The 15,511-nt window shown below is 45.2% G+C and overlaps 1 protein-coding gene across 2 annotated transcripts in view; it reads left to right on the forward strand.

Annotated features, from left to right (window-relative positions):
• PRKCE (protein kinase C epsilon) overlaps positions 1-15,511 on the forward strand; it is a 451,747-nt gene that overhangs the window by 162,471 nt on the left and 273,765 nt on the right. For both annotated transcript variants that reach the window (XM_079792409.1, XM_079792410.1), the window contains exon 2: positions 15,084-15,147. In XM_079792409.1, the coding sequence (XP_079648535.1) occupies positions 15,084-15,147 (64 nt within the window). The remainder of the gene's footprint in view (positions 1-15,083; positions 15,148-15,511) is intronic.

Below are 15,511 nucleotides of genomic sequence, written 5' to 3' on the forward strand. Positions count from 1 at the left end.
GGAGAGCACCAGGGAGAGTGTCGGGGAGGCCCTCGGAGGTCACTCTGAGGAGGGCTGGGGTGGACAGCTGTGACTTGGGTTTATTCTTCCCTTTGTCCGCAGCAGGGTATTGGTTAGATTGGTTGGGGCAGGAGGTGGGGACGGCCTGGGTTAAACGAGGCTCCGGGCTCCCCAGTTGAGGTCTGTAAGAAAATCTAGGAGTGGCCACGGGACATCAGTCCAACTGGGATACTGAAGCTGTCTACTCCCTCCCTCCCTGTTTTCCTCCCTTTTATTTCTCCTCCTTCTCTTCTTGATACCTCATTATAGAAAATTTTAAACATATACCGAAGTAGACAGAGTCGACAGTTTCAACAGTGATGACCAATGCCCACCTTTCCAGTTGGTGTTTAACCATCACCACCCCTGTTCTAGGAGGGTTTTCTTATTTGTTGTGTGTTGCTCATCTGTCTGTTACTGAAGAAGCTCCCAGATTTTCTCACAGAGTTTTTTTTTTTTTTTACCTCTTCTTTCTCTTCTTTAGAAGATCCATGGGCCAACAATGTAGGCCAATATGGAGGTTTACTGAGCCTAGGAAGCTGCATCCAGGGCAGGAGAAGTGGGTGGGGAGGTTGGGTAGTGGAGCCTGGGAAGGCATCAGGACCTGGGTCCATTTGTGGGCATGGGATTACCTTTTCATTCTTATTTTAACTCTTTATAAGGCTGCTTATCTTCAGCAAACCTGCCTACTTTAGAGCATGCTTATCCTCAAGAATGAATGTAGGAATAATCCCCTTCGTACTAGCAGCTGTGTGACATCCTCTGCCTTTCACCTGGCCTCTGCTCTAAGCCCTCTCACCCCTTGCCCGTGTCTTGCCTTAGGACACATGAGGTTGCCCCTGTGGGACCTTGTGGCCCTGCAGCTTAAGAGGACACTTTGGCAGGGGGCTTAGGCACCAGCCTCTCCAGCGTTTTCCTGCAACAGGCCTGGGCTTTGGGGTGCCTCCCTGTAGCCCCCCGCCACTGCCTCCTGACAGAATTTTGGAGGTGAGATGTTTAGTGGCCAGGGGAGGGACACTCAATCTATTAGAACAACAGCAACAGGCAAACAGGCTTCCCAGAAACAGGAAATGCCTTTATGCCAACTTCAAGCATTATTTCAGATTTTCTACATATTTTATCCTCCCCACACGAACCCCACCTTGTAACAAGGGCAGTGAGTTAGTACAGTGATGCATGAAGTGTAACAACAGGCTTAATAAAAACTGTGTGTGTGTGTGTGTGTGTGTGTGTGTGTGTGTGTGAGAGAGAGAGAGAGAGAGAGAGAGAGAGAGAGAGAGAGAGAGGTATTTGTCATCTCCTTTGAAGACATATAGGAAGCTAAAAAAAATTGCAAGGCCTTTATAAGCCACAAGTCTGTGCTGAGTGTGTGTGTTTGGTGGCAGGGTTTGGAGGGAGGAAGGAGAGAAATCGAAGTAGAGCGCACCCAGGGCAGTGGAGGTCAGCCTCTGTCCAGGGTTTCTTTTTTATTCCCGGGACAGGTCTCTCCTCCTCTTCCTCAGCTCTGTGTGTTGGAAGGCCCCTGGGATCAGTTCTCAGCCTCCAGGCTCCTGGCTCAAATGACAGATCCCTATCCCTTATCCAAAGGGTCAGATTTTAGGAATTCAGACTTCCTTTGATTCTAGAAAGTGAATATAGTACGTATTCTGGACATTATAGTGCACCCCCAGCAGATTCTGGGGCATTCCTTCACGATGAACAAATTCATATTTCTGTAACACAATTGTGTAAATATTCACACTAAGTGGGATAAATATAGACAAGATAAATAGCTTTTGTGTCAGATTGGGTCAGGGTTTGCTGCCAAATGATTTGACCCAAACTTTTAAAAAAGATCCAGTTTTTGGAGTCTTTTTGGATGTCAGGATGTGGGTCAGGGGTTTTGGATGTGCACCATCTATCTGCTCGTGAATATCCAAATCAGATCCCAAGCTTGGCCCTTCCCCCTGAACTGCAGGTTCCTATATCCAGTTGTCCTTGGCTGTCTCGGAGCTGCCTCCAACCAAGCCTGCCCACACCCTGCTCCTGGTGCCCCACTCCCCCGGCTCCTCTCAGTGCCCTGCTCAGCCGAGGGCAGCTCCGTGTTTTGCTCAGGCCAGCAGTGTCCATGCCAGCCTCCAGCCCTGTCTTTTTCTGATGCCCTGCATCCAATCCATCGGCAAGCCTTTTGGCTCTACCTTCAAAATAGCTTCAGAATCTGACCACTTCCCGTCACCTCCACCACTCCCAGCCCTTCTAGCCACCATCATCTCTCTCCTGGGTTATTATGATAGCCCCCAACTTTCACCTGGATTACTGCCTCCTTAGTGGCCTTCCTGCTTCCTCATGTGTGTCTAAGGCTTGTCTGGCACAGCCCCGTCTCCCTTAATTAAGTAGTGATTGTAGACGGTCCTAAACTGTCCTCGCAAAGTAGATGTGAGTTCATAGCATCCTTTTTATTCTGACATTCAGAGCTTGAACAGACAGTTTTCAGATCCCCTTTGCTATGTGCTTCAGAAGGTCTCTTCCCTCCTACTTCACATGTTGGGATGGGCTTCGGCACCTGTATGTCTCACTTGTGTGTCCAGCTGCATTAGCCTGCTCATTTAACACAGCCTGGACTTCAGCTGTGGGTCATTACTCCGATGCCTGCATAGATTGCTTCCTCTAACTGCTTATTGTGCCTCCGTTTCTTACCTGTGAACAAGAGGATTGAGCTACATAATGTTGTTCAAGCAACAACAAACTTGTTTGTTTTTGTAAAAATCACAAATTATAGTAGAAAAAAAGTACAAAGTTTAGAAAGTGATAAATATGCACGAAGAAAATCACACATTATTCCACTCCCCCATAGAGAATCTTTTTTTCCCTCTGTATGTACTTACCCAGACCATTTACATTGTATTTTTACAGAATTGGATTATAAGCTACATATTCCTTTATAATTTTCCTCCACTGAATGTCTTTCCATGTCAGTAATGTAACGCTACAAGATTTTTTTTATCACGATGGCATGATATCTAATGATTTGAATATGCCACAATGTATTTAAATAGTTTGCTCTGATTGGACAATTAGTTTCTAAGTTTACACTCTTTGAAAATGCTGTAATGATCATCCTCGTATTTAAATTGTTTTTGCACATGTGTGATTTGGGATGAATTCCCAGAAGTAGAATGGCTAGGTCAAAAGATTTTTGTTGTATAATGTTAAACCACTTTCTATAAATTTTTGCCAGCTTACACTTAATTAGCAGTGTGTTAGAGAGCCTATTTCTCCCTGTTCTTACCAGCACAGAATCATATCATTTAAGATGACATGTTTTTGGATTTTCCATTCAAGGTGGTCTTGGAGCAAATGTTTGTTTTTTTTTGCCTAATCAAGACCCAGTCTAAGTAATAGAAAAGGAAAGAAAGGTGTGTGTGTGTGTGGGGGGGCGGGGGGGATAAAATTCTGTAACAATCAAGTAAGCAGAAAGAAGCCATTAGTAAGCTATTTCAGTGCATTTCTGGGGATGAAAGTAGAGGACAGGGTGGCAACGCCTACAGGACCCTAAAGCAGCTGCAGGTTTGAGACTATAGTTACTAACCTCAAGGATCAGGAGTGAGATACGAAGCTGAAAACATGTGACTATCTGAAGGCCTGTATGTGGGACTGTATGCTTCTCACTGCCTAAGGCCCTAGAGCCAGACCCTAACTTCGAGTGTAAAATTTGGAAGGCTCTTTTAAAGAGAAATTGTCTAATGGTTTGGGGGAGGGCTCTAGCAAGGCTAGTGTGGGGATATTCTGCTATAATTGCTGGCTCCCACTGTCTAACCCAGTGATTTTCAACCTCTTTTTCATATCATGGCACACATAAACTAATTACTAAAATTGTGCAGCACACTGAAAAAAATTATTTTTTCTTTTGCTGGTCTGACCAAAAAGTAGGTATAATTTTGATTCATTCACACTGGACGGCTGTTGTCATTTTTTAATTTGACAATCTAAGGCAATAGAGGCTGGTGCCTCTGACTAAGTAGTCAGGTATTGCATGTTTTAAAAATTCTTGTGGCACACCCATTGAAAATCGCTGCTCTAACCTTAAGGTAGATCAGCTGGGATCTACAGAAATATGTTGCATCCATAAACCAAAACAAAAAAGAAAATGATGCTATGAGAAAGGATGCATAGTAGAAAATATGAAGACACTTCTGGAAACTCAACATATTATCAGAATTATAAGTTCAGTGAAAGGGTTGTAAAGGAAATCTCCCAGAATATGGACTAAAAAGGTAAAGGAAATAGAAATACTAGTATATATAACAAATAGTAAGAGACATAGGGATCAATTCTATTGGTCCAACATCTGATTAATAGAAGTTTCATAGAGAAAATGGAGAAGAGGCCAATAGCAAAGAACAAATAGGAGAATATCTCCTACAAGTTCAGTTTCATTCATCACAGTGAATCAAAAACACACACCCAGAGACGTATCATTGTGAAATGGCAGAACACAGAGGATAAAAAAAGTCCTAAAACTCCAATCGAGTCAAAACAAAACAAAGTCATCTACTAAGCAACAGAAAGCAGGCTGACATCAGAGTCCATTGACTATATTTATGTTACAAGAATGTTCTGATAATGACTTTTTTAAACCTAGATTTCCATATCCAGCTGAACTATCAATCATGTCTGAGAGTACAGCATGCAAGGTCTTAGAAAGTTGGCATTCTACTCACTTTTAATCAATATTTCAATCAGAATGGACTTTACTGGCAAAAACAAGGAAATAACCCAGAACAAAGAATATGATGGATTCCAGCACCAGCAGAGCAGTGAAAATGAAGTGACCACACTACAGCTGTGCAGCAGGCCAGAGAGCAGTCAGTCCAGCATAGGGGGAGGTGGGCAGCAGGGGTCTCCAGAAGGGTTAACCTTGAGAGAAAAGGACCCTGGGAAAGCGTGAAGACCTGAGGAAGATAGAGTGGAAAAAAGTCCATTTGCATCTGATACTAGTTATTTTCTCAATTGAGAGGCACTTAGGTTATCACATTAGGCCCATGGAAAAGAAAGCATGTATAATACCATTTACTAAGTCGTAAGAGTTAACACTATTCATTAGTTTTCAGATTTTAGAACCAATGTATACACAAAATGTGGAACTGAACTACAGTGAGAGAACAAAATCGATATGTTGTCAGTGTTGAAGGTGAGGGGCGGGGGAGAGGCAGGCAGAGGATGGGAGGGTTGGAAGCACTAATGTCCTTTAGTTAGAACATGGAGGGTCAAGGGATGTCATCTATAGTTCATGGAACAAGAACTTGATATTTTGGATTGCTCTTTTGCAGTTGTAGAAAAGAACAGAGAAGGAACTGAGAAGTGTGATGTATAGTTACTTTGTGGAGGGGGGAAGAGGAGGGAGGTGGCAAGTGAACTAAAACTTCATCTATCACATCAGCGAGGCGAGAGAGAATGTCTAAAATAAGAAATCAGGAAATTGAGGTATAAACTTTTTATTTAGGAACACGGCAGTGACCACCAAGAAAATCTAAATAGAAATGATTAAAATGGCTCCCTCTGGGGAGTAATGGGGTAGGGGATTGTTGCTTCTCGTTGTAAGTCCCCCGTGGTCTTTTATTTTTCAAAAGTGAACATATTACCAAACTTAGTTTTGCTTGTATTTTAACAAGCAAATAGCACAGAAATGCATACCCTTAAAAGCAACTTGGGCTAATTTGATAGGCAAAATAAAAGAAAAAAATTAGCCTTCAATTTTATTTCTTGGCTTATTTGAACTGAGCGATTTTAACGTTGATTATGACTCTTAAATTTCATGCTTCTGTGGTTTTCATAAAAGTGTTCTTTTTTCTCATACGACATAGCTCCAAACATATATGGTGAAAAGTAGTGGCAAATAGGACTTGATATACATAAAAATCACCATACAGCAATATTTCCAGCAGGGCTTTTATTCCCCAAAGTGTGACGTCCAGTAGTGTGTTTGTGGCTCTTTATCTGAGCCTCCCAACTGTTTTGCTATGGGTTTGGTGTACCTTCAACTATGAGATCCAAGAGGAGGATGAAGGAGCTCTGCTCTCCTTTTTTTAATAAGAGTTTATTTGAGCCAAACTGATGACATATGCTGGGGAGCAAGATCTCAAACACTCCTGAGAAGATAACAGTTTTTTAAACATCTTATTTAAAAAATTTTTTTTAAATTACAGTTTACATTAAATATTGTATTAGTATCTATCAGGTGTACAGCATAGTGGTTAGGCAATCGTATACTTTACAAAGTGTTCCCGCTGGTATTTCCAGTACTCCCCCCGGCACCCTACATAGTGATTTACAATACTATTGACTACCAGGAGCTTTACTTTCATTGTTCTGTGTCCAGGAGTCAACTCTGTCATCGTGCACACAGCGTGAGTTCCGTGACCAGCTCACCACGTATTCTTTCCACACCATCTCCTTGAGCCCATGCCACTCGCTGGGCAGCATGCCAGGCCCCAAGCTAACAGGACATTGGAGAGCCCTGGTTTAATCCAGGCTCCTCTTCTTCAAGTTGTGGGAATGTGGGCAAGTACTTACACCCCCAAGCCTCTGTTTTCTCATCCCTGAAATGGTTAAAATAAGGATACTGCCTCACTCACCCAGAGAACACAAAGTGCTTCATAAAGGGTGTTCATTAGAGTCATGATTATTATTAAGAACAAAATAGTCTCCCTTCTTGAGGAGCTCCAAGCGATGAATAACACTTAACACATCTAGATTTTGAAGGGAGTCAGGCACTGCATACCTTTGTGAGCAGCCATTAGTGGGGTGTTCTGCCAGGTGGTATGCTTACAGAGACAGAACCGTTCGTGGTCTGAAGATAATTGTTTCTGGTTGCACAGTCCTGAGCTCCTCCGAGCCACGGGAATCCATTCAGTTCCACTGGAGTCTCTAGGGATTACCAGCCATTGCTCAGGAACTGTGAACCCCCAAAAAGATCACATGGCTCTGCCCTACAGTTGCTCACAGGCTCGGTGGGAAATAATGATAATGACCAGACAGCTTACATGAATAGGAAGCTAGCTGTGTGCCAGGCGTAGCTCCCAGTGCTTAAACCATCTCATTTAATCCTCCCAACACTATGAGGCAGATGCCACTGACATTCTTCATGCATAGATGAGGAAATCGAAGCAGGGCCACACAGCTTGTAACAGGCAGAGTTGGGATTTGAACCCAAAGTAGGCTAGCTTCAGAGCCTTTACTCTTAATCACTGCAATGTATTGGCTTAAAAAATAGGAAATGTAGAATAAAACACATACGTACAAATACACCCAGTGAGAGAGACCACTGCAATGCAAAATGCAAAGTGCAGATTGGTCGTGGGTATTTTTCACTTCACAACACGAGGGTGGGGGGGTGGGGTAAGTGGATGCATTTTCTGCGGTTTGCACTCGCCAACTCCTCTTAGATAGGGTACACAGTCATGGACTCTCATTTCCCAGAAAGGAGATAGAAAAACTATACTGTGACCGGGTGATGGGTGATGCTTTGCAAACCATTACACACTCTCAATATTAGGTTTGGCACCTTTGAATGTTTTCTCAGGGCAGAAAAGCATTTGCGTCCACATAGAGTTATTTGTTTTTAGCCACCTCTGTCATCAGAGGGAGCCGGCTCCTTGGGTCTATTTCTGAGCCTGTTGAAAAGAGGAAGCAGGTGCTAACTTGAGTTTACTCCATTAGTGGCCTGTGGAGAGCTGGGATCTGTGACATAACAAAATCAAATGGTCTGAAAGAGCATAGAGTTAAGAATAAGCCCCCTTTCCTAATGTCTGGTTGCCCAATCCTGAGACAACCCCTCTTTCCTTTGGACTAAGACTACTAGAGATAGTCTCTGTGGAACAAGTGTGTGAAAGAATGTGTGTATATGCACCCATTTTATTAACAATAAGAGATTGCACCTTCCGTTCCACCCACCCCCTCACACACTTAATATATCCCACAGAATATCAGTCAGTACATTTAGATCTTTTCATTCTTTTTTAGTGCTTGCATAGTGATCTACCAACTGCACCATAATTTATTTAAGCAGAAATATCCTATTCATAGATATTTAGGTCCTTAAGGTCATTAAAAGCCATTCTAGAGCATTTGTTCTAATTGTCTTGTTTTGCATATGAGGAAATTGAGATCCACACACACAAAGACAGATTTAAATAATTCAGCAGGCTCTCAAACCTACACTTTGGATGTGTTTTTCTTGCTATTATTGTATTTGAATCATAGGAGACAGAAGAAGGTGGCTGTGCCTGTGAGTGTGTTTTGCACATGTGGGTGAGTGTGTGAATGTGTGCCTACACGGGTAGGTGTACATTCTGTTGTGTTACAGATGTACTCTTGGAAAACTCTGAATGAATCCTTTTATTTTTTAAAAATGGAATATGAAATGATAAATGCCCTGAGGGTGGGAAAATGATTTGTTATTTAAAGGAAAATTGTGGGGCAATGCTTATGTGAAACGATGGCTATTTCCTCCTTTTTTAAAAACGACTTTATTGAGGTAGAATTTGCATGCAAAAAAAGTGCATCTATTTTTAAGAGTATGGCTTGACGCAGTTTGACAAATGTATACATTCATATAGCCACCACCCAGTCCACATACAGAAAACTTCCATCTTTCTCGAAAGTTCCTCCAGACCTCTTTATTGTTGTTGTTTTCTTATTTTTATTGGATATATAAAATATAATACTGACAAAAGCATTCAAGATCCTCTGTGCCTCTTTGCATTGTTTCCGCCTTCACCTGTAAGAGGTCACTGATATGCTTTCTGTCATCATACGTTTCGCCTATTCTTGAACATCACATAAATGGTATCCGTTTTTTGTTGCATGTGTGAGGAGTTCACTCTTTCTTGCTGAGCAAAAATGCCAACATATGGATATAGCTTGATTCGCATATTCATTTACCCATGGTTGGACATTTGGGTTGTCTACCGTATTTGGCTGTTAGGAATGAAGCTGCTAAGAACACTTGTGTACAGGCTGATGGCTTCCTAAGTAAATCATCTCCATCACTCAGTTGTGAAGATTTAGTTTAAAGTCAGGCCATCCACCCATTGAGCCAACATGTATAAATATGTGTTGAATCCCTCCTGGGTACTGGACAGAAAGTGTTCTGCCCTGCAGGGCTGTACACTACGTGTTCTGCCCTGCAGGGCTGTACACTAAAGCTGGAATACTGCTTTTGCACCGCCCTGGAAGGTGTTTGAAACAGAGACAATCTTTCCCTGATTTTATGAAAGTCAGTGCTATGTAAGCCTGTTACCAGAGAGGGACTTAAAATATGTATTTACATGTGCGCCCTCTGCTTTTCAAGGAGTGAATGCACTCTGCCAGCAGGGCTGGTAGCAAACTCCTCCTCAAATGAAGAGTCTTTAATTTAATTAGCTGTTAACTTCAAAATCTGCACCCAGCAGCTGCTCCAGAGTTGCCCACATGGTGCCTTAACGTTTTGCTTTCCAAAAGCAGAACTAGAAGGATGCCTGCTGCAAGGTCTCCTGCTCTCTCTGGCTTGCCTCATAGAGTGCCCGAAGTGCTTCCAGCGAAGAATGGCCAGCAATAAAGGGGGTGCAGGACTTGGGCAGCGGGTCCTCAGCTTTGGGAAAGAACTCCTGAGACTTCTCTCTTCTACCTTATTCCTCCTCCTTCCTCACTCCCCAACCTTCTCCAAATAAAAAATAAACAGTCTATTATTTAAGACTTAATTGGTGCAACGTGGGCAGTACGCGTCTCTCCTCTTACTTCTCATCCTTTCTGGATCCATCTTTTTCTGACCCACTCCCTACTTTTTGGTTCTTTCTAGGCCCTGGTGACAACAGGTGGAAAAGAAAGTGAAACTCGAATTGGGCCTGTGTGACCTTTGTGGGCTGTTCTGTTGTCTAGAGGTCTCCAGTGAAAGCTGAGCCTAAGGGTTTGGAGGAAGGTTGGCCATGAATTTCTGATCTCCTTTGCCTTGAACTTGGTCACCCCCAAACACAGGTGTGCAGATACCTGTGGGTCACAGTGACATGCAGCAGTAACACTTAAGCTGGCTGTGCAGTACTGCACCGTTGGTGGGGTGCTGGCCCACTGGTCAGGGTTCCCTCTGGGCAGGTGTGTTGTGGTGTCAGGAACACTGGACTGAGAGTCAGGAGTTGAGGGTGCCACTCACCTCCAGGCTGCCCAGTTCCAGGAGACTCATTCAGGTGAATGGTGCCCCCTGGAGTTGGGCAGTGGTGTGCATGACTAGTCATGTTGTATTGGCTAGTTATCGTCCGTGTTCTCATACATACAGTGGTGCTAATCATACCTGTGACCTTACAGGTTAATTGGGAGGAATGCATAAAATAATGTGTACAGGACTGTGAATGGTCAGACACCACCCTCTAAAGAGTGCCTGTGAGTCTTTTGCTTTTCAGAGATGTCTTTTTCATGGATCGAGGGATGGTTTGGGCTCTTTCCCCATTGCCTCATTCTTAACTCAGATGAGTGGAGCTGTGTTTATGCCCAGACCTCGCCCAAGGGCTGGAGGGCAGGGTGTGGGAAGCATTGCTCTACCTTAAACCTACCGGGCCGGGAAGCCAGTCAATTGCACTTGAGAGGGAGAATGAACCCGCAGAGGCTTAGAGGAAGGCGAACCCTGGGACTGGGTTGTCAGAGGGCTTGAGTCGGAAGCTCTATCAAAGTCATCCCTCCTGCGTGCTCCAGGCAGCCCTGGATGTGAATCCAGCAAAAGCTCTCTCAGCCCTTTTTTCCATGTGAGAAGCAGCGAATATTGCCAACCTTACAGGAGATTAAATGAACTGATAAAGCACTGAACACAGTCTGAGGAAGAGTAGGTGCTCATTCTATACACGTCACCCTCCCCTTCTCCTTTTCCCATGAGCAGCGCCTGGCCCTCTGATGACCAGGGGTATAGCCTTACTGCCCTGGGCTTCCCCTGGACTGGACACAAGACTTTGACCTTATTCTTTATTGGATATTCACAACAATACTGTAAAGTTATTAGATGTCCTAGAATAACACACACACACACACACACACACACACACACACACACATATATATATATATATATATATATATATATATATATATACCTAATATGCAAAGTGTCCCCTTGGGAGTTTGACCAACCGGGAGTTTGATCACTCACTCTGATGTGCGCTGACCACCATGGGGCGGCGTGGAATGAAGGAAGGTCCTGGCTGGCAGCCAGCAGCTTCTAGGGACCCTACTTGTGCACAAATTTCATGCACTGGGCCTCTAGTGTAATAATACTAACTTTGGGCAAGAAAATGCCTTTTTGCTGTTGTCTTTGTTGTTGGGGGACCGTTTGATATAGTGGAAAGAACATTGGCCCAAGAGGCAATTTGATGGCTGGCTTTTTTATAACCACAGCACCAACAATTACTTAGTATTTCATGCCAGGACTCACGCTAGGCACTTTACCTAGGTTATCTCACTTAACATCATGACCGCCCAAATGACACAAGACCTAGTATCAACTCCACTTCATGGAGGAGCATTCTGAGGCATAGAGAAGGTACTTGCTTGCTTCAGGCCACAAAGCCAGGAGGTTCACTCACGGAGTTTTCACAACAACCCATGTCACGGAGAAGAGATGGAGGCCGAGGCTCAGGGAGAGTAAGTAATTGCCTGAGCTGGTAGGTGGCATAATTGGGATCCACCCCTGGTCTGGCCCCACTGTTCTGCTGCCCTACTTCTGGCCTCAGCCGGAGAGATAGCCAAGGGCACTGGAGCCTGAAAGAGAATCAAAGTCAAGGGAACAGAGATAGTAGCTGGGAAAACTCATCAAGTCAAGACATGAGGTTCAAGGAGATTTGATAAATAGGGTTGCATCAGAGAGAATTGGGAGGGACCTGGAGGGCAAAAGAAGGCGCTTATAACTAACCCTGGGATGGGTTGGGAGGAGGGAGGAGGCCTGCTTTTATGTAGTGCCAGTTGCCTGGTGCTGATGCCCACTGACAGCTGCAGGGGCTGCTCAGCGTTGGGCACCTTGGTTGCTTCATTATCTGGGCCTCCTAATTGTGAGCAGGATCTGTGATTAAAGTAATTTGGCCATGAAGTTGCACCATCCTTCTACCACCTTTTGTACCTGATAACCCCTGCAGTCACCCACGTTGAAGTTGCACCACCCTAGATGGGTTCTCAGAGCCTCTTCACTCAGCTGGCTGGGGCTTGGCCAGCGCTCTGCGGCCATCTGCCCAGGCTGCAAAGCTCTCTGTTGCTCTTGGCATGTTTAATAGCTTAATTTCTATTTCTCTGTTTGGAAATGCAGTTCATCGGCACTGAAGCAGCAGTGGGTGCTAAAATGGTTTCTGATTGCTATCTTGAATGTTAATATCCTAATACATCTTATCGTCAATGACCTGTCCCCCTGCCACAAGTTCTCACTCCCCTTTTGCAAAGATAGGCACGCTGCCTGCCTTCGGCTCAGCCTCACAGCCCGTCTCATTCCTCTGCTGTCTCCTCCCTGCTTTTCACAGATAGCATTGTACTTCGCCAGTGGAGTCCACAGTCGTGGGAAATCTCTGACTTAGAGGATATGAGAAAGCATTTCATGTTGCCGGCGGGGTTTAATAGGGATGATCTAATCTCTAAAAGGCATACATTATTTAAATTCCATGCTTTTGGACAAGGAGGTCCCTGAGATGTGGCAGGGATGGGATTCTGGTTTGGCTCTGATCAGCTGAGCCGACTGCTGTCGGTTTTCCTGTTGGTAATTCAGTGCAGGGGCCGGGATGTGTTTGTGGCAGGGGGTGGGCCTGGGAGGGTGGAGGTGCAGTGAGGGTGCTGGAGAGCATGTTCTTTACTCAGAAATCTAAAATCACAGACTCTTGGGGCAGAAGGGCTGGGGAGAGTCATCTCATGGCATCACCAGTTTGTTGCCTGGTTGCCATCTGGATATTAGTCACGAGATCCCAGGTGAATGGCTTCTGGGGGGGGGCAACCTGAGAGCCCCCAGCACCCCCAGCCACACCCTGCCCTGACAGAGCACCTGGAATGTCACCAGGGGCCTCAGTTAGGAGGCACTGAAGACCCCTGTTGATGAGAGTGAATTTGGGGAGAAACCTTGAGCACTCTGGACCATGAAAGGCCGAGCCTGGAAATAAAGTGGGGAGCATGGATGGCTGGGAGCCTGGATTATGAGTGGAGTGAGATGGGTGTGTATGTGTGTGTGTGGGGGGATGGGGTGGGAATAGGGGTGTCAGTTCCAGCTGAGATTTTCACTTCACAGGGAATATGCAGTGCTCATGGTACAGCTAGCTGCCTCTTTCCCCCTCTCTCCTCATTTGAATGTCACTTTTTGGTACAGACCACGTTCCTTGCTTCCTACAGGGGATGGAGCCTTGGAGGGGCAGATGATCCCAGAATAGGTCCTGACAGTCCTGAGCCTCGAGCCTTTTCCCACTTCTCAAATATTTATTGGGTGTCTCCTGATACACAGACAGTGAGCTAAGCACTAGGGATGCAAATATGATTCTCATACTCTGTCCAGCAGGAGGAGATAGACATATGGACCATGGAGTGCCGTTGAATAGGAGCCATGTTTAAGATGTGTGTGTGTGTGTATTGTGGGAATACACATGCCAGATGATCAAGTCTCACTGGGAATATATGGAAAGACTTCAGAGAGGAGGGGATACTTGACCTTGACCTTGAAGGAGGAAGAGGTATCCGCCAGAACAACCCTTCCTAAGTCACACTTGCTAGGTGTTTGCCTGCTCTTTGCCAGAGACAGTGAAAAAGAAAAGGAGGGGTGGTGGTTGTAGCCCTCCAGAAACTCACAGCTTGTTGGGGAGACAAGCCTGGCATGTATGAGCCAATTAGAGACCTGCATAGACAGATGGGATTGTGGGAGAAAGGGTAGGCAACTGGGGCACTTGGTGACCCCGGGTTTCCAGAGATACTCCTCTCTCTCACAGAGGACACAGTTTCTGTAAGGACAGTTCAGATCTTGCAAAGATGTCTCAACTGCTAAGAGGCCCAGCGCCTCTGACTTTTCTTCCATCGTATGATGTCATCAGCCTGGTTCTGTATTGAAGCAGTTAGCTGGATTTGGAGGTGGGGGAAGGAAGTGAGGGTGCATGGAAAAGGTCAATGGTAAGACTTTAGCAATATTGCCTCTCTCTTTACCACCCTGGGAGAATCTGGAGTTTGCAAAAACACATGTGCCAACACACAGCCTGAGCATGGGGGTCCCTCAGTCTGGCACAGGCACTGTGCGTGGTCCTGGTCTTTGCTTATGCTGTTACTTCCACCTTGAAGGCCTTCATACAGTCTTCCCAGACTGCTCTTCTCCATGGATTTCAGGCTCACAGACGCTCAGTCCTTCTGTCCCTCATCGTTAAGCCGGGTTCAGCATTGCTCTCTGGTTTGGGACTCCTCAATGAGATGGTAAACACTTTGAGAGCTGGCGTCGTGTCTTGTGCTTCTCTTGGTTCCCCTGTGGGCAGTTTGTGTGGTCTAAGGAACATGAGTTTCTTACATAGTTTTGGCAGAATCACAGCATTGCCACTTACTTTGGAACTTTGAGCCCAGTGTTCTTACCTGTAAAATGGGGTAACATAGAGTGTCTCAACCCTACTACTTGGCATTTTAAACGGGATCATTCTTTGTGGGGATTGGCCTGTGTGCTAGGATGTTTGGTAGCATCCCTGGCCTCTACGTCGGAGATGCAGGTAGCAGCACAGTCAGAAATGTCTCCTGATTTTTATATCCCCCAAATGTCCCCTGGGCCAGGTTTCCGTTGTGCAGCAGAATCACTTCCGGAGGAGAACCACTGGAATGACCTACCTATTGGGTATGCGTCAGACCTCCTGGAACGGCACCCAGAGCATCATGGATAGCCTATAAATGGGGATTCTCCCTGGTTCCTAGTTCACCTGGCACTTGACACTTTGCAGGTTGGGGAATTGAGTGGAACTGTGACTCTAGGTTTTAGCAACTTGGGGTGGAAATGTCATGAACTCGTGGGTTGTCCCCACAATGTACTAACAGAGACACTGTCATTTTCTTAATTGCAGATTGACCTGGAGCCGGAAGGCAGAGTGTATGTGATCATCGATCTCTCGGGGTCATCGGGTGAAGGTAGGAGAGAGTGACCTCAGCCTTGTTCTCTTCCGTTGACCCTTAGTCTTCTGGGCTCTCCCTTCCCTCCTTGGCTGCGGCATTTTACAGTGACATTTAATTAATTGGCACATTTTAAAGGAAGAGGTTATTTTGAAGATGCTTATGCCTCTGTACCAAAAGGGACCAGCCATCTGTTAACTTTGGTGGAACAGAGGGAGGATTTGCGACTTACCAAGCGAGGCCAATAAAACAGGCGTTTTGCACGCTAGTGCACCAGCCAGACTTTGGGGAGCCCAGCCTCTCCCCGGAGGCTCCCGTGGGGTTTTGCGTGTGTGGTGGGAAGGAAGTAAAACCAGTTGGTCTAACGGTATTCAGAAATAAA

This window comes from Cnephaeus nilssonii (assembly GCF_951640355.1).
Source record: "Cnephaeus nilssonii genome assembly, chromosome: 15".
NCBI lineage: Eukaryota > Metazoa > Chordata > Mammalia > Chiroptera > Vespertilionidae > Cnephaeus > Cnephaeus nilssonii.